The sequence below is a fragment of the Tympanuchus pallidicinctus genome, unplaced genomic scaffold, assembly GCF_026119805.1.
Source record: "Tympanuchus pallidicinctus isolate F22 unplaced genomic scaffold, pur_lepc_1.0 scaffold8, whole genome shotgun sequence".
NCBI classification, from domain to species: domain Eukaryota; kingdom Metazoa; phylum Chordata; class Aves; order Galliformes; family Phasianidae; genus Tympanuchus; species Tympanuchus pallidicinctus.
The window spans coordinates 1896722-1923203 of NW_026294802.1; the positions used below are offsets into that span (position 1 = coordinate 1896722).

At 42.6% G+C, this 26482-nt stretch overlaps 1 protein-coding gene across 3 annotated transcripts in view; it reads left to right on the plus strand.

Annotated features, from left to right (window-relative positions):
- Positions 1-8648: 8648 nt before the first annotated feature.
- The window catches only part of RERG (RAS like estrogen regulated growth inhibitor), a 106897-nt gene continuing 89063 nt past the window's right edge, over positions 8649-26482 (plus strand). Inside the window, exons 1-2 of one of the 3 annotated variants that reach the window (XM_052668689.1) lie at positions 8649-8760; positions 9968-10140. In XM_052668689.1, the coding sequence (XP_052524649.1) occupies positions 10080-10140 (61 nt within the window). In that variant the 5' untranslated portion in view covers positions 8649-8760; positions 9968-10079. Of the gene's footprint in view, positions 8761-8815; positions 9070-9577; positions 9811-9967; positions 10141-26482 lie in introns of those variants that run through there. The other 2 variants (XM_052668687.1, XM_052668690.1) reach the window with 2 other exon arrangements.

Below are 26482 nucleotides of genomic sequence, written 5' to 3' on the forward strand. Positions count from 1 at the left end.
ATTTTTCCCATGTTCAAGCATTTGATGTGATGAATATCTTGTACATGGGCCTGACTCTCAGCCTGTGTCTGCCAGAATCATGAGAGGGAACAATATGAATTGTCCTGTAATTTTAAATAAAACAGAGAAGTTGTTTCTGTGCACTTACATGACTTAAGAGTGAAAGCAAAGTATCACATACACACATCCATATTGTACTGAAAGTGGGTGGCTTGGGCTACCTCAGTTTGGCTTCTCACTTGAAAGCACCTTGTGTGGAGCCAGTATTTACAAAATACTGGATCACTGTTCTCGAAAAGACAAAGTGGTCTGAGATTTGTCAAGTCGAGCATCCACTCATTAAATCACTCAAAAGATGAGTACTGATTCAGTTAATAGGGATTTTAGACAATAGTTGGTTTTCAAAAGCAACTGGAACCTCTCAGGGCCTGATTTCCAGAAAAAGTACAGATGAATTCTTCATAATTCTTCAGGGCTTTCTAAACAGATGTTAAAAAATTTAAAACAGAACCATCATCTAACAATTTTTATTTTTAGTAAGCAGATGACAAAGTCTTACATTGGTATTGGCATTCACAATATATGCTATATTCATCAGAGTTACTTTTCTTCTCTGTTTTGTGCGTGGCACTTCATAACATATTGATGCCTCCCTGTCATGCTGCAAGGACAGCTATGAGATGTTGTTTTGGTGTTTTGGTCTGGGCATGAAACGCTACAGAGAAATGATCTTAACTACAAAGAATGCACAGTTTAGAATGAATTTAGTCAATCAGCCAAAATACTGTTAAAGGCTTATGACTAGGGTATCTCCTTTTTAGTGCCCATTTGCTGTGCAGCAATATGTGTTAAGTGGCTGAACTATGGCGTTGTGTGACACTAGCAAAAATGTGCTGTTGCATTCTTGAAGCAGAAGACTTATGTAAAAACTGAATGTTTTTTTAAATGACATTATTATTGTGGATGATATCATGTTGACGAAGGGTATAGGAGAGGCATTATCAGATAGTGTTTCTTAAGGAATACTCTCTTCACCCACTACCCCACTCCCAGTGGATACTGAAATAATGAACAGCTTAAATAAATTAACTACTGCTTGGTTAGTGAATCTCCACAATATTATTGCATTGTTTTCCATGGGATTGTGCTCATATGAAAATGAGAAATCATAAGAAATAGCTTAATCTTTAGGTGTTGGCATTTGCTGTTTTCATTGCTTCTGCCTTACTGAATCCTTTAAGCTTTGCTTTCAGTTGAATGTGAAGTCAACAGGAATTCAAAGAGTTCTTAAAAGATTTCTGAAATTATAGCATTACTAATCGCTTTTCAAAGTAAGTCCTTTTGGAGTCATTCCACCTCACAGAATAATATGCTGAGAAATTCATTTCTGTAATGTCTGTTGGTTAACATTGGCACACAAAGTTTTGTGTTGATTTATTTATCATTTATTTACAAATGATGCCTAATGGTCATTGTTGCCAACTGAAACTTCTGGTGCACTTCATAACAGTAACCAGTGCACAAAAGCTAGACTGATTAGCAATAATGATTTGCAATGCGGATGGATCACTCATGAGCACCTCATGTTCTCCAGTGGCAGAGCACCACAGAGTCTCAGAGTTGGTCACCAGATTGGGCTAACTACTGTAACGCCAGAACAAGCTAATTTCCCTCTCCAGCTATTTACTGAATGGAAAAGAGAGTCACAGGCTGTGTGATTCTTTCATGGTCTTACACACAAATTCAGGGAGAGTTCCAAAATGTATTTAGATGACACTAATGCTACTGGAGTTAACTATCCAAACAATTGTTGCTTTTCCTCTCCAGATCTTGTCCCCAAATACTGTGGTGAAAAATAGCGATATATAATCCCAGACACCATTCATCAAAACAGCACCAAAGAATATATATGTATATGAGGGGAGCGGAGGGGCAGTGCTGAGCTCTGCTCTGTGTGACAGCAACAGGGCCTGAGGGAACGGCATGGAGCTGCGTCAGGGGAGGGCAGCTGGGGGTCAGGGACAGGGTCTGCTCAGGGCGGTGGGCATGGCCACATGTGCCAGAGTTCAAGGAGAGTTTGGACCACGCTCTCAGAAATAGGTTTGGATTTTGGCTGAACTTGTGTGGAGCCAGGAGAAGGCCTGAATGATCCTTGCTGGTCCTGTCCAACTCAGGATATTCTATGATCCTCTGAAACTCTGAGTAAAGTGATTGGAGTTTTTAAGCCTCACAGAGAGTATATCACATAATTCCTGCCTGAAAAAGGCACTTGCTATTTTTCTTCTGAGATATTTGTATGACATGTCACCATCACATTGATATGAACTGTGCACAGGCCATTGCAGTTCCTGAGCATTTGGATGTGGAAAAGTTATTCCCCACTACAACACTCTTCTTTTCCTGGAAGACAACTGATTGATATAGATACAGAAGAGCAAAGATTGTCAAAATGTCATTTTGATCGTGATAGGCAGTGGGCATAACGTATTTGTAGACAAACACTTGTCAAGATGATTTTAAGAGTGACAGCATGGAGGAATTTTAAGGGCTAGATGTGAAGGAGGATAATGAACTATCTTTACATTAGCTCCTCTCAAGCACAGCAGATAGGACAGAGGAAAGAACACAGCACAGTTCTGGAGATTTTATAAATGTTAATGGATTTCATAAACAATACAGCAGACTTTTACAAGCAGAAGTAGTCATCAGTGAGAAATCAACATAAAAGTTTTGTTTTCTTAGGAAACAAAAACAGAAACAAAAACAAAACTGATTTTCTGTTAATGCAGTGGTCTGTCCAACCTGAAATGAAACATTTCATTCTCGGTAGCTTAGAAAGAAAAGCTGAGAAATTTATAAGCATGGCGACAGTTTCTTCATTTTCCTCCCTTTTATATTCACCCTTTAGCCAGTGGAGGATACAGGACACCAAGATGAATTTCCCCTTTTTCTCAAGGATTCCAAATCCATCTTGCCCCAAACAAGATTGTAGCCTATCAATGAAGACCATATTGCTTTGAGGCAGAATGCTATGATTTCATTACGTTAATATTTTCCTGAACAAAACCAAATTTGTGGCAGGGTCTTCTATAATTGTTTTCGTCTTAATTGCAGGGCTGCAAGGCTGTCATTCATGTCTATGGATGATCTCTGACAGCACCGTGAATTCCCATACTGCTACATGTCTGTATTCACTACCCCCACAGCACCTTCCTGTTCATGCTAGCAGCCATTTCAGGAAGGATCCAGGCTGAAAACCTATGGCTAATGTTGGCCATAGCCACATTTCCACAAGACAGCATGGGATACATATTGTCATACACTGCTGGGCAGGCAGACATGGTCTATGCTGAAGAACAATTCACACTCAAGATTTCCTTTGCTGTGCCTCCGTGAGCTCTGTTAGTCCCTAGCCCCTGAGAATGGGCTAGAAACTGATCAGCTTGAGTAGGAAGTAAATCTGAATTTTATAAAGTACAGATAATTACTCCTAGTTAAAATCCGGAACAGCCTCTCTCTTTAATACAAGTATAGAAGCTGTGTATATAACATACAATAGCCATATATACCCATTTATATACTGCAGTCACTAGGGCACTCATGTGAAGAGGCACACCCCAACAAATCTACTGCTTGGATTCAGAGTGGGAGATTGAAGTGTGGCCTCCTGCCTCTCTGGGCATGTTACAGTGTGTTCAAAGTGAATATTCTTCAGTCTTACTTCTATGAACAGGTCTACCTTTTGTATAGAAGCTGAGCCACAATGCAAGCAAGGCCCCAGGGCTGAAAGCAGAGCACTTGCCTGGGCCTGGCTCTCTGCACTAGGGATGTCCCACCCAGCCCTCATTCAGCATTTTCTGTTGGGTGGTGGTTACACAGAGAGAGAAACAAGAGACAAGAACGAATCTGTATCTACACTCCAGGTTTAAATATCCTCCAAAATCCTCTCAGTCATTCAGCTCCCTCAACATATTATTAATGATGGCAGCAATTACCCCTTCCATTCTCTTGATTAAACAGAGGGAAGGAGGTAGAAAAAAGATGAGAGGTGGAAAACTCCAGATGTTGTCGACACCAATATCTGGTTCCACCAGAGAATTTGAACACTGAAGCAATGATGAATTACAATGGAGTCCCTACGGCAATCCAGATTGCAATCATAATACCGTTGAGGAAGAATAAGGGCTAGCATTCATTAACATGGATAGCAAATGAATTTATGGTAATTTCCACTGGTCTTTTCAAAGCACATGAATACATCTGTAAGAAATTAAGTTGACACATCAGTGTAACTCATTCATTAATAAAGTCTGGTATTGCACATTTGTTGCAAAATTTGTTGCAAGTGTTAGCAGAGGTTTTTAATTCCATTACTGTACTTTATTAAATCCATAATACAAATCTCTCTATTAGAAGACTATTAGTTGATTTACAGAATATTATTAGGTGATTTAGTTATTAGTCCAAACTTACTTCAGTGTGGAAACTGGAATTCTTTGTTTTTTTTTTCAAGCATGTAAGTATGTTATAATTCTGAATATGTACAAGAGAATTACAGTCACACTGTTTTTGCTAGGGTTATGTATTAATTAATTTTCCTTTAATAAAAAACTATTAAAAGATCTCTCCTCTAAAAGATGAGTGAGGAAGGAGAAGCGACAATATCAGAAAAGCAAACCATAAACAAAGAACAAAAAGGACTAAACTGTGATAGGGTCAATGCAATCATTGCTGTATTCCAAATGAGTATGTAGTCACAACTTGCCCAAATTTAAAGGCAGACTGATAGGATGAAATCTAGTCAATGGCTCAGATGAGGAGAAACCCAGATTAGCAGAATTTATGACTTTTAATGTGAGCAACAGAATCACAGAATCACAAAATGGTTTGAGTTGAAAGGGAATTTTAAGATCACCTGGTTCCAACTTCTGTGCTGTGGGCAGGGTTGCCACCCAGCATCTCTGGCTGCCCAAGGCCTCATCCAATCTGGCTCTGAACACTCCAGGGATGGGGCACTCACAGCTTCTCTGGTCAGCCCGTGCCAGGGCCTCATAATGAAGAATATCTACCTAATGTCTAATCCAAATCTACTTTCTATTAGCTTAAAGGCATTAACTCTTTTCCTGTTGCTGTACTCCCTGATGAAGAGTCCCTACATATCTTTCCTGCAGGCCTCCTTTAAATAATGGAAGAGTCATTTGTCATGGGTTACAAAACATGAATTTATGCCTTGCTAATCTACCTAGCATAGGTAGACCTTGTATATCAACATAGGCACCATGTATGTCAACTTCGCATGCACATGTATCACTTTGAAGCATACCTTATAAAAATCTTGCTACTGCAAAAAAACCCTAGCTATGTATTTATGCATCTCTTTGAAAACACACCAAATGTTTGAAATAGAAGGCCTGAGTCAGAAAACAGCACAGAAGCATTTCCATGTGTGAGATCCACAAGATGCTGTGAAGAGCATCCCTTGTCCCTCTCCAGTACTCTGTTTTGGCACCTCATGAAGCCAAATGAAACAAAACGTTGAAGCCCAGATTCTGCTTCTCTCTTTGTGGCTGCAACATCAATATAGGCTGTTGCAGAGCTTCAGATTAGAGATTGCTATAGCCTGAATTTCAGCAAAGTTCAACATCTGCTTGGTTTTTAAATCTTCACATGGGCCTGAACTAATTGTACATATAACAAAAAAAAAAAAAAAAAAAAAAAAAAAAAGAACACCACAATAATTATGTATGTGAGGGATTTTGTGCTTGTGTAGATATTTTCCTTGAAGTGGCACAGAGTTAGTATGGCACCAGGTTATCCCAAAGGCAAATCTGTAGCTTCCTTCGCTACTTCATTAAGCCTGCTCTTGTAAGATAAACACAACCAAATGTTTCCAGGATTGTGATCTCAATTACTACACTAGAAATAAACACCTATTAAACAATAAAGCCTGTATCTTAAAACAAAAGTGTTTAATTTTTCTTATATATAGTAAGAAAAAAGTTGAGGGAAGTTATAAAGACTCAGCATACACTCAAGAAGCACATCATTATAAACTCAGTGTTTCATGAGCTACAAGGGAAAACATAAGCAAAGGCAACATTAATTTAAACCAGCAATTATAATGACTACAGACTAACAACAAAGTGTGCCCATAATCTAATGACAAAGTTGCAATTTTTTTCATGGCACTAGATTAGCATAACTGAACAGATTTATGTACATTGCTGGAAGCCAACACAGAAACATTTGGAAGATATTCTGTGAAAATGAAGAAAAGAATCAGAATGTTTCTCTTTGAACCCTTAGAAATAGCTAGAAATATTTGTGTTAACTTGTTATTTGTTCTATTGTTTTTCTAACAGTAATCAAGCAACATTTCAGCTCTCAGGAGAGTGCTGGTAGAAAAGGCTGTAATCCTACTCACTGATGGGCTGCTGCTCAGGACAAGCATCCAGCTCTGACCAGGTGTGCATGGCTCTTGAGCAATCCTTGCTACAGTTCTGAGTTGTTCTCCTAAAGCAGCAGCAAAGGTATTAATCCTGAGCTCAGTAATCCTTTACCAACTGCAGGTACCCTACTGCAGACCAGGAGAGTCTGTCTCCTCAGCCATCCCAACATTGGCATTATCTGCTCTACAGTTTGTAAGCATCTGGATTCAGATGACCAAGGGTGATCAGAGAATGAAGTGACACTGGCTTTTATGAAGCTCAAGCTCCTAGATGCTTTTGTGAAATCAGACCTTTGTAATCTTTTCCTTTCTCACAATTCCCATCAAATTTCATGCCCAAATCTTCTTTCAAAAGTTGTTGAAACCTGCAACACTGTCATCTACCACAAAGTCTCCTGATTGGTAGAAAAATACCACCATTCCTTTCCTGTTTATGCATCAACTTCACATGCTGTTTGTCATGCCAGTAATGTCACACCAGTCTGCTCTACTACCCTGCAGGAAGCTAACGTGATGTCATCACAAAGGAAATGGGAACAAGTTGCCCAGAGAGGTGGTGGATGCCCCATCCCTGGAAACACTCAAGATTAGGCTGGAGGGGTTCTGAGCAACCTGATCTACCCGTGGGTGTCCCTGTTCACTGCAGGGGGGTTGGACCTTTAAAGGTCCCTTCCAACTCAAACGATTCTGTGGTTGTATGATTCTATGATTCTGCAATTCTCTGTCTCATTCCCCATGCAAAGATCACACCCATAAGTACATTCCAGGATCATCACAAGTGACAAAGCCAATGAGAAAACACGGTGCCAGGCACAGCTGCAGGTAAACCACTGCTTATGGCAAAGTATGCATGTGTGGCAAAGCATGGCAAAAGACCAAGGTCCTTGGTCTATAAAACTAAAACCAGTGAATTTCAAAACTCATTTTAGGAAGGGAAAAAAAAGCACACCCAAACCCATCAACATTATGTATGAGGCCAGAGGAAGCAAACAGCAATGGACATGGTCCTGGACCAGGCCTGTGGGTCTCTGAAACCTTTGCCTGTGTCCAGGATTGGTGTTTACTGAATTCTTATGCCCTGGCACTAGGAGACTTCATCGCAAGCAGATTGCACAGTGACTGGGATTTTTAATGACCAATAAATTATCTACTCCTTTGTAAAAGCCTGTTATCATATTTAATTTGACAGCCCCATGCAGGGTGAATTCCATAGACACAAAACAAATGTCAGGCCTCCAGACTAGCACACATCTCCCCAGATGCAAAATAGATACTCACCAGTTGCTCTCTTTGGAGGATGGAAAAATCTAATCCCTCTAAATTATGTAAACCAAACAAAGAATGAAGGCTTAAAGCTTCAGAATTTATTTTTAAAAGTAAAGCACAAACCACACTACTGCTTTCACTTCTGCCTTCTAATTTTTTTGCATTTGAATGATATGCAGCACAACTGTTTTAGGATCTGCTTCCAAGTGGCACAGCATGTAGGTGCTCAGGTCTCCTCAGGGCTGATGTCTCCTAAATGCTGCCTGTGCTCTTGTGTAGAGATGTGGGCTCATCTTTTCCAAGACAACTTTCATTTAATTTTGCATTGAGAAGGACAGAGGGGGGAGAGCCATTTCTTTTACTCACCTTGTATCTCATTCAGATATGGGCTGGAACAGAAACATGAAAGGAACATCCACTGAACTTTAAGTGCTTTGGAACTCTGGTTCACATCTGTTATTCATGTATCTTTACATTGCTGCATAGTTTAATCAACATGGAAGCAAAAGTTGTCCGGTAAATTTTGTCCTGTTGCATCAGAGCTTTATCCCTGCCTCTGACCTCTCGAGTGGACTGATGCAATTACATGCTTCATTTTCCCCATTTGCAAATTGAAATAACAATGTTTCCCTTTGCCATAATGCAGGCTGGGGCGCACAGAGGAAGAACGCCAAATGAAGAGCCGGTGCTGACAGAAGGCCGTTTGAAGAAACGGTCTCACTTTCACTTTGCTGTTTTGTCGTAAGGACTGGGAGAGACTGCCTGACTTTATACCTTTATACAGGGTGCACGGAGGTACTGGTGAACACTAAGAGGGAAGGAAAGGCAGCACTGGAGACGGTCTCGCAGAGGCGCCGTGGGGCCGGCAGGGGGCGCTGCAGCGCCGCGGGCTGAGTGCGCCGCGGGAGCTGCCGCCGCCGCCGCCGCCGCCGGGCGGGCGGGGTGTCCGCATTGTGCGGCCGCTGCCTCCGGCGGGAGCGCCCGGGGCCGGGCCGGGCCGCGCCTCCCTCGTTGAGCGCCACGGCGCAGCCCGGCACCGCAAAGAGGTGAGCGCCGAGCGGGCGGCTGCGGCGTGGGGTGCGCGGAGCCGGGGAGCTGCGGGACCGGGCTGGGCGGCACCTGCCAGGACCCCGGCGGGGAGCAAAGCACCCCGGAGTCTCAGGCGGGCGGTGGTGAAGCTGTGCATGATCGTACAGCCGCTACAGCCGCCGGCGGGACGCGGCGAGACGTGCCGCAGCGCAGCCCGGGAGCGGAGGGTCCCGGAGCGGCGAGCGAGAGCGCTCGGGGGAGGGAGAGCCCCGTGTCTCTTTCCCACTGCCCCAGTGGGTGACGGGCTGTGCCTGGCTTCGGAGCAGGTAATAGTAAGCGAGAGTTTGCTTTGTCGCTGTAAGAATTAACGGCTAACGTGGGCATTCTAGCACAGCGACTAACCTTCATAACGGTAAAGTTCTCCGCGGTTGTAAAGGCAGACTGAGCGCTCGAGGTTTTGCTCGGGGCTGAGGGTCACCGTTGCCGTGTTTTGCTCGATGTCCGAGAGCGCGTTAGGAGGACAGGCAGCGATAAGTGCATTACTGCCCAGCTCTGAGAAATGAAGGTGGCGAGGAAGGAGCAGGTGACTTGCTCAAGGTCATGCAGCAAAGCCATTTATTCCCATGGGGCCTGCTGGAAGCGTGTTGCCAGGTATCTGGCATCCTCTGTCTAACCCCATTGCTTTGCCTAATGTGTGTGTGTATGTGAGCTGAAGCAGCTCAAAGAAGGAGCACTGGAGAACTCCTGGTCACTGATTTGTTTAGGAGAGGGGGCAAGGTACAAGTGCTCAGAGGTTTTAAACAACTGCTGCTGAGTAATTGAAACCTTTCTGGAATTTGAGGGCTCGAGGACAGATCAACTGTCTGCGGGCGTTGCTGGTGAATGGTTGTAGCTTTTAAACTAAGGCCTCAGAGTTAAGGCAGGTACAAACAATTGCAGCCCACCGAGGCAAAAAGAATAAGGAGCCCTACCTGGAGCCCTGAGGCAGATACTTCAGGTTGAATAGGTACCTTTGTCAGCATTACAATGCCAGCAGGAAACAAACAGCAAGAGCTGGAAAGCTTAAGGTAGGTTTTACTTAACGGTGCCAAATGTGTCAGTGGTGTTAGTGCAGTGCTTAAGGCTGGAGTGCAGCACCGTTGGCATGACTTACAAATCACACGGAGGAGTGGTGAGGAAGCGCCTGGCTCCTTGTAGCTCCATGCTCGTGGTGTTCATCCCCAGGCTCTGCACTGACGTCACGATGACACGGTGAAGCCGAAGACAGGATCTGGGGAACGCTGCTTCTGCTTCAGTTTTGATCATCAAGTGAATTTGTTGACACTGTTCCTCCAGCATGGCTAAGAGTGCAGAAGTGAAGCTGGCGATCTTTGGTCGAGCTGGCGTGGGCAAATCAGGTATGTTTGCTGTCTGCTTTTCCTTCTGCTTGTCAGCAGGTAACTTTCTGCTCCCTCTGTGCAGCACCGTGCAAACTCTTTGTGCAATAGGACAGCTGTGAACTTAGTCTTGTCAGAGAGGGCAGGATAAGGCCAGGGCTTCTCTCCCTTGCTTTTTACACTATTGTCTCCAGATTCTCCAAAATTAAAGTACGTTCATTGCTTTAAGATAGAAAACAGAAAACTTCACACCCCAACTCCATCCTACTTCTCATTAAGGCAAGATTCCTCTTTTCCAAGGGAACTGAGGGAATGAGTATTATTCAAGTTGTCCCTTCAAAACCTGTGCTATATTAAGGTTTTATGTTTCTTATTTACATTATCTATATTGCAATCTGTCCAGGATCAGATTCTCTGTTAAGTGTTGGATGGCTTCTGATAGGTGTTTATTGCTGTAATTTGTGTTTATTTCAGCGGAGCATTTTCAGTTTGACACCTCAAAGGATCTTTGTTTTGAGAGTTCTCTTAGGTTTACATATTTACCAAGAAATCAAGAAATGTGATGTGTTAAGTTTGCTTTGAGAGAGACCATTTGAGAAATAAGCAAAGCCTGGAGAGTTCATATTGTAGAAACACAAGGGGGAGGCATAAATGTGAAAAATCCTTTTCTGTGCACAGCCTTTTCCTCAGTGAGATAAATGAGTGCAGTGCTAGGGGTTGCATGCTTCCTCAGGCAGTTTGATGGTGTTGCATTAACTTGGCACCTCAAGGACCACTCTCACGTGTCCTTGCACCACAAAGATGAAAAAACAGGAAGATTCAGGCCACTCATGCTCCTGTGCCAGCTTGGGAATTGTAAGGTGTTGCTTGCATGAGAGAAACCTGCACTAGAGAAGCCAGGATTAGGACCTACTTTTAAGAGCATTAGGCTGACTCCCAAGTGCTGACAGCCAGCTCCATTTCCCCAAGGTCACTTTTATGTTGGAAGTGTCGAGGTTGTGTCCCGCAAGCTGCTTATTATGGTTTAGTTAACTTGGGAAGCAGTTTATGAAAGTATGCTTACCCCGAAGGTCTTTTAGCAGAACGCTATCAGTGAAAGAGTTCTGTCAGCCTTCAGGAAAAAAGGCGTATATGAGGCAGAGGTCATTAGAGATTACACCACTTACACAAAGCCAGCACAGATTAAATTCTACCTGTTTGAATAAAATACCTGGGGGAATGCTGTTAATACACTGGGATACGTTTAAACCGTGCCTTCTCTCCTGTTGCTCTCACTTCTGCCACACCTTCTTCCCACATACCTTATGAACTGGAAACACTTTAATAAATCTGCTGCTGTATTTTGCTGCTCCCTCCAAGTTTTGCAAGTAACTTTAGTGGTTCAACTTGTACTTGGTTGATGGTTTCAGTGGTTGTCCAGTCTTTTGGGTGGATTCAAAACAATGCAAGGGGACCTTGAAACATTTTCAGGAAAACTGCAGTACTAAAAATGTCCCTGCATCCTGATCATGGAATCATTAAGGTTGGAAACAACCACTGAGGTCATCTAGTTCGACCGTCTGCCTACTATCAATATTACACACTAAACCATGTCCCTTAGTACAACATCTATGTGTTTCTTGAACACCTCCAGGGATGAGCACTCCACCACCACCCTGGGAAGCCTGTTCCATTGCAACATCACTCTTTGTGAGAAAAAATTGTTTCTAATATCCAAACTGGATATAGGGGTGCCTGGTAATGCTGCAGAGCCTCCCCACCCCCTTAAATTCACCTTTGTTGTGCTGCCCATGTATTTGTGCCTTCATTTCAACACAGCTTTCCCTGGTGCAACTTGAGGCCATTCCCTCTTGTCCAGTTGCTGTTACCTGGGAGAAGAGGCCAACCTCCACTTTGCCACAGCCTCCTTCCAGGGAGTTATAGAGAGCGATGTGGTCTCCCCTGAGCCTCCTCTTCTCCAGAATAAATCCCAGTTCTCTCAGCCACTCTTCCTAGACTTGTGCTCTGATAACCCTGGCCATCTGAGAACTTATATTTAAGAATGCAAAGCTGCCAATTAGGTTAAAATGCCTCACCAGCAAAAGATCAACAAAAACCTTTCATTTTTATCTGTTGTATCTTTTTTTTTTTTTAAACAGATTTCACTAAACCATGATTTTATGTTAGAAATGTTGTCATGTAGTCCTGAAACTGAGTGGGAGATTGTTTTTAATGCAAATCTATTAAACATCCTAGTTTCAGAGTCCCTTTTCACTTTTTTTTTTTTTTTCTCTTTTCCTTTAAGATGCAGAGAGGAGTTACATAAAATATGACTAAGGTCTCCTCTTTTTAACTGTGACCACGCATGTGAAGCTGTGTGGAAATGAAGGCACAAATATGTGGGCAGCACAACAAAGGTGAATTTAAGGGGTTGGGGAAGCTCTGGAGCATTATCAGCCACCCCTACAGAGCAGCAACTGCATCCCAGAATTTCCATCTATGAAAAACTCTCTTGTATGTTCCCATAAAAGGATCCAGTTAAACAACTCAGCCAATTCCAGTGCAGTAAGTGGGGGGCTGGCAGTGGTGGTGTCTGAAAGTACCTATTTGGTTGTAGTCAACAGCAGCAACATGGAAACTGTTAGACCTTTGTTGAAAGCAGAGCTGCACACTAAGTAATCTCCAGATAGCTGGGTTTGGCAGTTAAGTATCCTACTATATTAATGTATTTTTTTAGAGTCTCCATGTAATTTCCTATCAATGACAGGAGTTTGTGATGCATTGTAGAGACAGTGTCCTGTGGCCATAGGTTTCTAGCATTGGCTTGGCCAGACAGCTGAAAGATAAGCCAGACTGTAGAAGCAAGAATGCAAGACGGGACAATGGACCAGACTGGATATGTATGATGAAAAGGAGACACTGGGTGATAAATAAAGTCACTGTAATTGCTGGATAGTCATGCCAAAATATGGTTGCTGGCCTGTTTTCTTGGCTCATCTTTGCTTGCTGAGGAAGAGCCAGGCATTTGGTCCTTAATCTGTAAGTGGCTTCACCACTTCACAGCATCTGTGAAGTTACAAACACGTACTGTAATTCCTTTCCCAGTTCCAGAGTAGGTCTTTGGATCAGTGAATCAAAGCAGTTATGATGAAATAAGTATTGTGCTGGGATGGGACGCATGGAGAATTATAACTGTCCTCCGTGCACCACGAAAGTCAGTTTAGTTGTTACCCATACTGAGAGGCAGTGAACATCCTAATCTTGTTATTAATGCTACACATCTGTTTAATAAGGTGCAAGGCTCCTTGTTCTGCAAGTACTCCCTTTTGATTAATCCAACTCTCTCACCCGGGAGAGAGCTGCTAACCCAATGTTCCCAACGAGAATGCTGTTCACAAGTCAGAGGAGTGAGAGCATCCCAAAGAATGAATCCTGAAGTTAAAGCCAAGAAAAATAAACCTTTTCTCTACTTTCTTGTTTCTTATCAAGTTTCCATAGTTCAAAGGTTTTGAAAACAAACCAGGGAACAGCAAGTCCGAGTGTCAGCATTTACTGTTCTCCTCCTTTTCGTTGCCTCCCCGCTGTCAGCAGAAGGCCAGCAGAATTAACTGATCAACTCAGCCATCCTGCGTTTGTATTTAATGTAGACCTAAACCTTTCAAATAAAAACAGAGAAATAAACCAACTCAGAAGGGCAACTAAGAGTGTGCTGTTAGGGCAGTTAGATCAGAATTGCACTAAGCATCAACTTGGGTTTCTCCTGGTCAAGTTCACCAGGTACAAGCATTCTAGCTCGACCCACTCTTATCCAGGGGACTGGTTGCTTCATTCTCCCAGTTTTGGAGAATAAAAGTTGCTTTAAATGAGCTGAAAAAAGAACAGATGAGGAACTCTGTGCCAAGGAGCTCTTTGCTGCTGCTTCACTCAGGAAGAGGGAGCAGAGTCCCGTGGGTGGAAAGGGGCACTGCTATGTTCTCCTATAGGTAACAGGCTGTCTTCTCCCCATTTGGGCTAGAGTCAAGTGGCACTGAGAAGGAAAGAGCTTTCTAAGCTCTTTTCTCTATGTCCAAGAGGAGCTTGGAGGGACGGGAGAATTAAAACTGATGTGAATTACTTAAGCATTGCTATTTAAATTGTTCTTCTATTGAATCCTGCGGCTTCATTCCTATGGTAACAAAAGCTAGAATTTCCTAAATAGCTCCTTTTAAAAATATAGAAGTAACAATTAATGAAGACTTAAAGGCCTTGTTCTCCCATGTCATCACAAGGTACAGTATGTGCCCAGAAAGCTGCAGAGGAGTGAAAATGTATTAACTAGGAAAGAAAAGAAGGGCATGTACTGGATAGCAGCATGGCTGATGCTTTTCCAACTCATAACTCAGTTGACTGTGAATGCTCAAAATACCTCTGCATAGAAGCCCTTATATTTTGGCCAAAAAAGAGAGAATGTCCAGCTGTGGCATGTGCTTTCCAACTTGATTTTTTGCTCAGTATGTGCCAGGCTAAACACTTCAAGTTTGTGTGTTTGCATGAATGGTGCGGTGCGCTCAGCCACGGGCAGATGCACTTCTCATCTGTCTGGGCAGTCTGTGCAGCTGCAGCTCTGCTATGTGACATGGAAATACATATGGCTTCTACTGCTGCTTGAACAGGATGGAAAATGCTAAAACCTCCACCATCTCCCTGGCAAATATATGCCTGCTTATCTGCAGCTATAGAAACCCTTTTCTTGTTGAATAAGGTGCCTAAAACGCAGAGCTGCTGTCATCTTTAGATGCAATAAAGGCTCAGTTCTTTGCTTTTGTGCAAAGGGGTGATTGATAAAGTGGCATCAGCAAATAGCATCTGCAAAGAGACCACCACAGAAATGAAGGTTTCACCAGCGTCAGTCTTTCTAGTGTCCGCTGGAAATGTTGTGAACAGATTTCAGTGTTTTCTTACCCTATATCGTCTAACCCAGGATGGGGAACATACCTGGAGAAAGATACCTAGATTTAAAAGTTCCTACAGAACAAATGTGAGCAACAGCCAAGTGAGAGACACCTAAAACAAATCTGTATTTTGTTTTCATTATCTGGGAGTATATTTGAAATTTACCTCTGAGGATCACTTCCAACTGCAGTGCCTGAACTGAATTCCTTTTTTCAAAAAACTGTATGGGTTACTGGGAAAGAAGCCCATTTCAAAGTAATATTCTACTTCACAAATCCCTGCAGCAGTTTTCCCTCACCAGTTTCATTTAAGTGACTTTTGAGGAGGAAACATGAGCTATTAAGGAGCGATTAGTCAGTGAGCTTGCAGTTCTGCTCATAAGGCAAGGAAAACTACCACAAAAGCTTTGAACTTCGTGCTATACCAACTGATGTATCCCAGGAGGATTACTGTAATAAAGGTGCATCTGAGATACAGGAAAGTGAGTGGAAAGGGAATTTATGGATTTACTTATTTTTTTATACACTGATAAAGTAGATGAAATGGCTTTTCTTTTTGTGTGTGTGTTTATTCTTAAGAATGGCAGTGGCAACCAGACACGTAAGTGATTGTTCAGTGCTCAAGTTTAATGCCCACTGTATTAACTGTCCCCTAGGACTTCTCATTGGTAAAGTACTCGTTAAACAATCCCACTTTTTACTACCTCTGGTTTTACATAGCTTATTCAAAGGTGCATTTGTTGAAAGTAGTTGTTTGTGTGTACCTAATAGTGGAAACATACCAGTAACTAGCTCACACTGGGTGAGATTTTGGAATGCTTTCTCATCTTCAAGCACACAAACACATGTTTAGAAGCAAGTAATACTGCAAACAACTAGTTGCAGTAACATGATCTATCTACCCTCCTATTCAGTGGATGACACTGATGCCTGTACTAGGGAGTGAGCTCGGGGTTTGTGAATCAAACACATAGGCCACTGTCACCCATGAATGTGTGGTCCTAGCCATGCTGACAAGAACAAGAGCTGCTTTTGGAGTAGCCCCAGTACATCTGGTTTGAGGGCTGGGCAGGGGGTACATTAATGAAGCAGAGGGCACTACTGAGATCAGTGGTACCCACAAGCACCCCTGATATGTTTCTTGGAGAAGTCACACTAGTGATACCACACAGATATGAACGTCTGGTCAGCAGTTGTTCGTCAGCCAGTCTGTCATGGACTTTCTCAAAGCTGCAGTTGTTGCTTCTTCTCCATTCTCTTCAGTTCTAACACCAGCAACCTGGGCTAGATACAAACACATTTGCTGTAATGGGCAAGATGGTTTGCTTGTACCTGTTGCCTGCTCCCTTTCCTCTGCTTCTCTCTCTGTGCTTCACTGTAGTATTGCCCTTGATGTAAGAAGCATTCATACTCTGCTTTGCTTGACATTTGATCTCCTTTTTGGCTAACCATGAAATAATAAAACCTAGAAATTCTAACCAAAAGCCAGCGTTGTTCATTCAAGCGTATCTGTGTTCCCCGTTCCATCTCATTTAACTACATCTGACATTGGCCCTACCTGCATCCCCTCTGAGCAGCTGGTGGCAGCTGTTCGAGCTAAGCCTACTCCTGCTGTTCTTTGTTTCTGCTTAGGTTGGGCTAAATATAGCCTGCAGTTTGATTGCTGGGGAAGGAATGCCAGGTTTCAGGATTTTTATGTGCAGTACAGCTTTCTTTCTAAGCTGCGCTCAACCACCTCCTGCAGTGCTCTCCTTGGTCAGATAGTCATCTTGCCCACTTCTGTCTCCAGTAGTCACTGGCAGCAGAAGACCTTCCTAGTGGAGTCGAGGCATCCTTTGCCAGATTACTGTGAAGCATGGCAGTACTTTGATCAGTCTGCAATTCACCACAGAGTCACTGAACACACTGACAACTCCCAGACTGCTGAACCTAATTCTTCTTTTCAGAAATTCTAAGTTCACCCTTCCCCAAGTTGATTCCTTACTTCTCAGTGTCTGCATTCCCTGCTTACCTCTTACTTGGCATATACTTTTTCCTTCACTTCCCCTCAGCCCACACCCTTTCCTCTCATCTTGCCTGTCCTAATACCCATTCCTTGATTCCTGTGTACAAACTCCTCTGCATTGTACAGTTGACTTTTTGTGCTTACAGCTGTCTTTTCAACCTTCTCTCATGTACTGCTTCTTCCAATCTCTATTTCTTATCTCCAGCTCCTCCACTACTGTTTACTGACATTGCCAGTAAACAGCAGTGGTTCAGGGCATGAGATCCAGATGAACTGACCTGGCAGCAGTGATGTGGCACAGGACAGCCACTCTGAAGAGGTTCCTGCTGTCTTAGAAACCATTCTCTAGCCTGATTTTTTTGGGATGTTCCCAGCTTTGACTGCTTCAGAGACTTGTTATACAAAGCCAATTTCATACAGCTTGAGGGAGTAAAGCGTGTGACTTTACATAACTAACCTCAGTCATGGAAGTGGGTACATTCACCTATTTTGGCTTAGCAGAACAACAATAGAAAGAAGTCTGTATTTCCCAAGCAGACTTTTTTTTTTTTTTCTGCATATATCTTTATGCCTAGAACTGGGAGGACAACAAAGTGCTTTAGGGTTCAGCTGAGCTGTGGTTACAGTGCTGTCACTACCTGCTGTTGCCTGAAGGTTTACATGTTGTTAGCACACCCCTGGCAGGGGCTCCTACACTGTGGTGAACAGGAGTGTGTGGGGAAATAATGCAAGGCTGCTTGGGGCAAGTGAGCTGCGGCTTTGTCTGGAGCCCTGTCAGTTTGAGAAAAGGTCTATCACTTACTTCTGTGCTCTTTGCAGCCAGCTCTCAGTGGGAGGGTCAGCTTCACATGTGTGACAAAGCTACGGCTGATTCAACCAGCATTTCTGTCCATTTGCTTCAGATTAAGCCAGCTCCCCTGCATTACACTGACTCATACCTCTTCCCAGAGTCAGAAAAATAACTGAGAAAGGACATCTGCTTCTATAGCCTTTTCATAAAATTCTGAATGGGAAAAGTACTTTTTCTGGTTGTTTCTCACCAGGTAGAGCATTCACACTGGTGGAGTCAGGCAGAGGCTGTTAGAGTTTTTAATGCATCTGCCATGTAGGTGCTGAGAAGTGCCATATATTACAATAGTGACGCTGTAGATAACTCATTCTATGCATATAGCATGAAAAGATGAATGGCAAGAGAAGCATGAAGCCCTGGGGAAGGAAGTAGTAGATATATTAAACATATGTGTGGCTTTAAAATGCCATAGAAATTGGCTGGAGTCACAGGCTGCCTTTCCAGAAATGTTAGACAGTAGTCTGCATGCAGGAAAATGAGAGAATATGTTGAAAACATCAAGCCTAGCTTTGAAAGCACACGAAGCTCTGGGTATTCACAGGTTGATTTGCTGCTGCCACTCGGGTCAGCAGAAGGGAAGCTGAAGACAAGCAAAAGCAGAAGCCTGGGGTGGTGAGGCATTATCATATGGGAACTGTTTAGACAGACAGCTTGAAAAGTTTTCAGGCTGGGAGGATGCAATCAGGGAGCGCACAGGATACTCTTTCCCAGGGAATAAATTTCTTTAGCACTTGAACAGTACTTCAGCTTTCCAGCAGGCTGTGGGAACAAGGGCCAGCACTGTGACCCTTCTGCAAAGCATGCCACTGTGACTATCCTCAAGTGGCCAATATAGAAGCCGAGGTGAAGGAAGAAGGAGCCTGATAGCCTTTAGTCACCAAGGGGATTTTGTCCATGCGCACTGCCAGAGCTTCCTTCTATGGTTCATCTTGTGGCCAGGCCTGCAGACACCCAGCATGTAGCGGCTCCCAGACAGGCAGCCATTCTGCAGGGTGTGAGCCCCACTGCATCTCTGTGCATCTTTATTAATTACAGCATGAAATAAGGCATGGAGAATGTGTTTTTTCAAAAGGTGTATTTAAGCAAAATTGGCAATCCTGTTTTTCACTTCTCATCCAGCAAGGCTTACTTTCATTTTGACCTACAGGACCACAAGCATAACAGACCTTCTCTCTACCTGTCACAAAGCACATTATTTGCTATGCAGTTCTAAATATACAACTGGAACATAACCTGTCAATGTTGGAAAACCCTATTCAGGAGACCTTCTCTGCTAGAACAGCAAGGCCCATGGTGTTTTGTCAGTGGCTTATCCCCATGCCTGCCATGGGAAACAAAAATCCCACTCCCCATAACAGCAGATTCCAGTTATAGAGAGCTGTGGACTGTGATCTTTTCCTAACCCACACAGTTATTGACCCATGCCCCTGAGGAGCTTTACAAGTGAGAACTTTTGAATCCGACATTCAGAGCAGAAAAGTGCAAGAAAGAACATAGAAGCCAAAAAATTAGAGCAGACTATTTATTTCTTCACTGAAATAGAGCTGCAGAATAAATAAAAATGTATTGAAGAGTCACCACAGAAGAATGTGGTATTAGACCCATGGGGAGCAGCAGCAGGAAAAAGAAACAACAAAAACCTTCACACTCTGCAAAAAGTGGGGCATGAAGTTTCACCTGCCAAAACAAACACTTCGTATTAACCAAACTCAGTGGCAGAATCAGTGACGCCAAGCACTACTGCTTAACCCAACTGGATGCTCGAGGTTACATACACTGCAATTAGTTCTGCTCCAAGCTGAATTCCAACATGAAATAATCTCATAGTGATCCACAGCGTGAGCGTGTTTCACAAGTCTATATCTCCTAGATCAATTGCCAGGCAAAATTCTAGGAAATTTATCTTCAATTAAGAAAACTTTGCCTTATCTGAAGAGAGCATGTTGGGTCATAAAACATTATCAAAGAGGAATAGAGAAGAACTTCAGCATCCTTGTTTATATATGTATCTGTTTAGAGAGAGGTCCTTCAAGGCCTCATGGTCTTCCATTTGTTCTGGCAACGGATGCCTGCTTACTGCAGCTGAGGATCCAAACAAGTTTGTTCTCAAAACAGGGAATGTGAAGGGGGCTACCAACTTCTTTGCTTTGCTGTGCCTACACAAGCACTTCTCCCTTTGCCACAACAGTTGCTGGGGAAATTGCCTTGTTTCCTGTTTGTGGTCAACAAATTAACTAAAATGGATCAAAAGCTCTTCCAATTTGTATCTTGGCAAGTATGCCCTCACATCCATTCCTGCTGTTCTGTTATTTAGGTTTACCTTGCTGATCAAATGACAAGAACTGGGAAAATGGCAATTTTCCTATGTAGATGCACAATCCTGAGAGCAGGAGACCTGCTTCTGAAAAGCTGTTGCCAGAAAGGTTGAGGACAAGAGACAGCTTTATCCAGAGCACAGCTTACTACATTTCAGTTGACAAATATTCATATGTCACAGAATGGCTTGGGTTGGAAAGGACCTCAAAGTCCACCCAGTTCTAATTCCACTGGCATGGGCAGGGCTGCCACCCAGCAGCTTAGGCTGCTTAGGGCCCCATCCAACCTGGCTTTGAGTGCCTCCAGGGATGGGGACCCACAGCTTCTCTGGGCAGCCTAGTCATGTCCTATTGATGACTTTGTGATGAAAGGAAGGGCTGTGAATAATCCAGCCAGAGGCAAGTGAAGGAAAATAACTGAAACTGAGCAAAAGGACATCCAGTTCCATGGAAAACATGTAAATCAAAATTTTCCCTACTAAGTGCCAATGGAGGAAAGATTGATTAATGAGATGTACTGGTAAGACAAAAAGATGCAAAAAGCTATCCAGGCTTAAAGAGAAGGGACTAACCTGACTGAATGGTTTAGATCCACTGTGAGGGATAGACACACCTGTCCTTTTCCTTTTACCAGTGGTGCTGTCTCACTGAAATGAAGCAATAAAATGAACATCTTGCCTGTAATGAATGCTCAGTGTCCCATGGAAATCTCAAATAAGTGCATCTTACGCAAGAAGCTTCTTTCATTAGTGTTCAGTGTAATTAAATCAGTCTATCTCTCACCACACATTCTTGATAATCACTTTGCTAAGCATGAAAACTAGCTATTTTAAACATAGTTAGTATGACTGTTTTCTTTACAAGCTTTCTTATTTCTCAAACTTATGATCTAGCATGAGACTTCTGAGCTTTGACTCAGCAGCACCATGGTGGAAGGCAGTTCACATAGTGCTCAGTAAATGTGAGGCAAGGGACAGACCATGGAAAATGCAGAATGAACCTACAGGAGTTTCTTAAGTTTCAGCACCTTGCAGATAGGAAGCATCATAGTTTACCTGCAGGAAATCTCTAGACCCAGCTGAGTAAAGATTCACTATCATAAGGACTATTTTCAGGCGCCGTGTCTTATATCTCACTTCGTATTAGCTCTGTTTCTAAAAGATTTTTAATCACCTGAAATTGTTTTGCCTGAGAAAATTTTAGTATTCTTAAGTTTGAGAATCTTGGCTGCACGTTGTAGTGCTGTAAGTATTATTTTTTGTGTCAAAATGCTGCAGTATGGATGAGTACGGGCTGCAAAGAGTGATCTTCACATCCAAATCAAAGCAGTACGTTGCCACCTTAGATCTTATTTCCAGGTTCTGTACAGTATGTAACTGACATTCACATTTTTCAAAAAGGTATGGAGGATAGAATGCCTTAGAGCAGGTGCCAGAAAAAGGCTTATGGAAATATGTTCACAATTAAAACGTTTGCAAGCTTGATTGTGAATTGTCATTTTCTTTTCATTACCATTAATGCTATCACTCTTGGCAAAGGTTAAAATGCCTTTGTGTTTTATGGATAACAAGACACAGCACAGTGAAGACAGTCTTTACAGTTTACAGCATGGGCAGACTGACATAATCGTTTGTTAAAATCAATAAATCATTATGCAATTCCAGGATTGCTCTGTTTGCTTTAATGGTTGACTTTAAGGAGTCAGAGTTACGTGTTTCTGTGACATTCTAAAGATATATTTCATGTGGCACTTCAGAATCCTGCTGATTGCAAAAGTACTTTCAGATCCTAAATTGTTTTGCTCAGAAAAGAGGAGTTTCCAAGGCTGTCATGAGCACAGGAAGCTCAGGGCATCTAACAGTGTGCTAACTCAGCAGGAGTAGTTTAGCACAGGAGTCTCTTCCATAAAAGAGACCTACACGGTTTCCGAGTTGCCTTAGAGATGATCCTGGAGAGGTCTCCCATGCATTTGGGGATCAAAATAACACAGTGGGGTTTGGTAGGTTTTTTTGCTTGCTTGTTGTGGTTTATTTTTATTTATTTGTTTTGTTTTGTTTTTGTTTTCTTTGTTTTAAGGTTAATGCATAAGTTTTCCTCTGCCTTCAGACAAATTCAAGCCTACTTTCCTACTGGGCTGTGAGCTCCCTGACCAGCAAGTGGTGGTGCTTGACCCAAGAGATCCAGGTTTAATTCCTAGAATCAGACTGCTTGGGCTATTGGCTTTCAGCTTGGTTATTTAAAGTGATGGAAGAAGAGAAGTGCATGGCGCTGTTGAATCACTATGCTAGAGAGGACTGCCTCTTGTACAGTAACTATTTTATCTTCAGTTTATCCCTATACCTCTCACAGGAAGGATAACCATTACTACTGAGCTTCATCAGTTAGGGTGTCTTTTGGCACAAGATAGGAGATTGTGTTGGAGGCAATGATATTAATTGTCTTCCTATACTCATCACATCACTCAAGGATTTTGATGAAATACTGAGACATGTTCAGATAATCTCATAACCTCAGCACAATGTCCTAACTGCTAATTCTAAAAAAAATAAAAATAAACTCTATCATCCTGAAGATTTCTGGCACACAGAAGTAGCAAAATAACAGTCAGTGTTATTTATCCCCCTACTGTAGAAGAACTTAAGCCAGCTGTATTTCCAGAAGCCAAGTCATATCACTCCCTCAGCTTGCACACTTGAATGAACTCTGTTGCCTAAATACTGTCACACAGGTAGCATGCACTTGCTACAACAGCTCAATATTAAATGACCTAGAGAACCTCTGAATGGCAGAAACATGAGATGCATATATGAAATTTCTCTACTCTTAGAAAGTTATTGCAGTGCTCTCTTGCAGCAGAGCTCATCCAATTTTAGGTAAGTCATGAACCCCTCAGGATTCTGTTCCCCAGTGGCAACCATTTTATGTCCTTCATTACAAGGGTGCAGTAACTCTTCTTAAATTGAAAAATATTATTTTGTTGATCATAATTTTTTTTTTTCCTTGTGCTTAATTACATTTTTTTCTCCACTTTTTCCCTTGAGCTAAATCTCACTTCTATAGATCACACTCCTCTCCTCTGGACCACTATTCTGAATAGAGTTTGCATTCTATTTATCCCATTATTCCTATATGCTAGTTAGACATATGGAGCCTTGTTTTCATTTTATAAAGCAAATGGTTTTCATAGTACAGTTCTGAAATCTCTTTATGGTATTAAGGAAAAGCAAATTTAAATTACTTATGTTAAATAAAATAAATATGCATAACTTTATGGCACTAAGATGAAAACATTAGCTGAGTCAATGTTTGAATTTTGCTACCAGGGTGTTGATGAGAACTAGCAAATTTCATGCATTTGGACTCATTAAAATCAATAGCATAATTTGTACAGCAGTGGCTTATTTGCAAATATAGGGATTAACAGGAGTAGGTGGAATAGCAGAATACAGACACAAGCTCTTCTGTAAATTCACATGCAGATTCATGATACAGAGCTTTCTGCTGATTCATGCCAACATGAATATTTTTACCTCTGGGTGGGGTGGAATATTTGAAAGCACAGCGGAGAAGAAACTAAGGGCTGGCACAGCTGGCTCTGCACACAAGAAGGGGATGGGAACCTAAATTCAGAAGTTTTAGAAGGAAATTATTGGAAATTAAAGACATAAATTAATTCAAGATGGCACAAAATGTTAGACAAAATCTTGTACAGCACCCTGAACAAGTGCTGCGTCCCTCAGACAGGAGGAGGCTGATAAGCAGGTAACACTTGGTTTCAAACAGTCTGAACTGCTGTTTGTTGGTTCTACTTCCCTGCACTGTTTTCTTCTCCTTCGAACTCATAATCTGTTAGGGAGGTCGCTGTTTAGAGGATGTCCTCCAGAGTCAGAAACAGCTCTGGGAGAACTGAAAAATTGAGGTTTCAAAACATTTACTGAGTGAAGGGTGAGAAAGTAGGCATTTTCTACATTTTGTTTGCTTATTTTTAATCTCTTGATTAAGATTGTGTTGCCTCAGCTTATAGCCAGGGTCTTGAACAAGACTTCTTATCAAGGATAACTTGCAATGATTTGCAGTGAAATGTTAGGTTTTTTTCCTCCTCCAGAAAAAAATTTTGGTCTCTTCTGAATTGCTTTACTTGGTTTCCATAGCAGCATTTCCACAATTAAGAAGTACTGACAGACATCTAGGGATCAATCCAAATTCTGTGAAAGTCAATGGAAAAGCACATTTTTATTTCTTTGGAGCAAGTGTTTGTAAAGCTGGGTGAGTTGTTCCACAGACTGCATCCTACTGCCCCACTGTGGCACTTCCCAAGCAGGAAAGCAGGAGCCAGGGGAATCCAGCCAACCAGCACTAGCAAACTTCCTCAGAGAGTTGTGTAACAAATTCAGAGGCAAAGGACCATTGAAAAGCAAGTATTGTAAGGGCAGTGTAAGGGCAGTGTAAGGGCAGTGTAAGGGCAGTAGGCCCCAGAAAAAAAATTGTTATTTCCTTCCCAATCACAGGTGCTGCATTGTTTCCCATTCAGAATTTAGGGCATTTGCTGTAAATGTGATAAAGCTGTGGTTCAGAGCTCTTTTCTACCCCTGCCTCACAAGAGCAAGACACTGCAAATAGCACAGTAGTGACATTCCCTTGCAGTAGTCCTGTTCAGTAGCACGTATTTCGTGTACTGGGAGTGGGCACACAGAGACGTGGAGAAACTGATACCAAGCTAATAGCTGTGCCTGGAGTTCAACTCGGGCATCTCCAGATCAGTCTACGGCCTGACTCCTCTGACCAAGGACTCTTCCTGCTGTTAATGTGGTTTAAACTATCACTATCAGAATGTTGTAAGATTTTTCTGTTACAGAAATGGAGCCTTACCATAATCTACTGGCCTTCATCTCCTAGATTAATAAGCCTTTAGTAGAGTGCCCTTTTCCTGAGACAGAAAAGAGATGATCAGCAAAAAGTCACTAAGTGTGAGCAACAGCGATATCATACTCTTTGTCTCAAATGGCAGTAGAAGAAGAGGATGGCTCATTGAGAGGTTCCATACTTAGCATAATGACGAGACACCAAAGTTATTAGCATGCAAAACATCAGGGTCGCATATGTAGTAAGAATCTAATTAGTACTGCTGCCTCCAAATGCTGAGTTCAGTAAGTGAAAGCAGGGCAGCTGCTGCAGTGCTTTCTCTGAAGTGTCGTCTGTCAGGCTGAGCCTCAGGTTTCAGTCTGACAGGTGGAGCTGGAAGCAAGACTGCTTTTGTTGTTTATTTTTTAAATGCTTGCAGAACTAATTCTGCAAGAACAATGTCAGGGAAAAGTGAATTGTGTCTATATGGAAAAATATTCTTGCAGCTGCTTTACATGGGTATTACAGTATCACTACTCCTCCGAGCAGGAACTCAACACACAACAAAGAGGGTTGGCATATCAACAGTGGCAAGCCTGCACCTCTATGCTCTTCTTTTATATCCAGCATAACCAGAATGCTAGAATGTCCTAGCACCATCAGATCCTGTAAAAAGTCAGTCTTCATCCTGTTATGAGGTCCATTTAAACACTGGAAGGCCATGATGAGGTTTCCCCAGAGCCTTCTCTTCTTCACACTGAAGAAGGCCATCTCCCTCAACGTTTCTTCATAGGAGAGGCACTCCAGGCATCCTCAATGGCCCGTGTCTGAACCTGCTCCACATCTTTCTTGTGCTTGAGGCCCTAGGCCTGGATACTACACTACAGGTGGGCAAAGTAGAGAAGGATAATTATCTCCCTTGCACTGCTGGTGATCTCTCTTTTGATGCAGCTCAGATTATAATTGGCCTTCTAGGCTGCAAGCACACACTGCTGGCTCATCCACCAGAGCTCCCAAGTCCTCCTCTGCAGGACTGCTCTCAATAGGTTCTTATCACAGTCTGTACACATATCTGAGATAGCCACAACACAAATGCAACACCTTCCACTTGGCCTTGGTGAACCTCATTAAGTTCTTATGGGCTCACTTCTCAAGCTTGATCAGGTCTTTTGGAGGGCATCACCCCCTTCTATTGTCTCAAGTGTACAACTCACCTTGGTGTCATCAGCAAACTTGCTGAGGGTGCACTCAGTCTCACTATCTAGGTCACTGATGAAGATGTTGAAGAACATTGGTCCCAAGACAGACTCCTGGGAGACACAACTCATCACCAGCTCCAGCTGGACATAGAGTCATTAACCACAACCCTCTGGCTGTGACCACTCAACCAGTTCCTTTTCAACTGAATAGTCCAACCTTCAAATTCATCTCTCTCCAACTT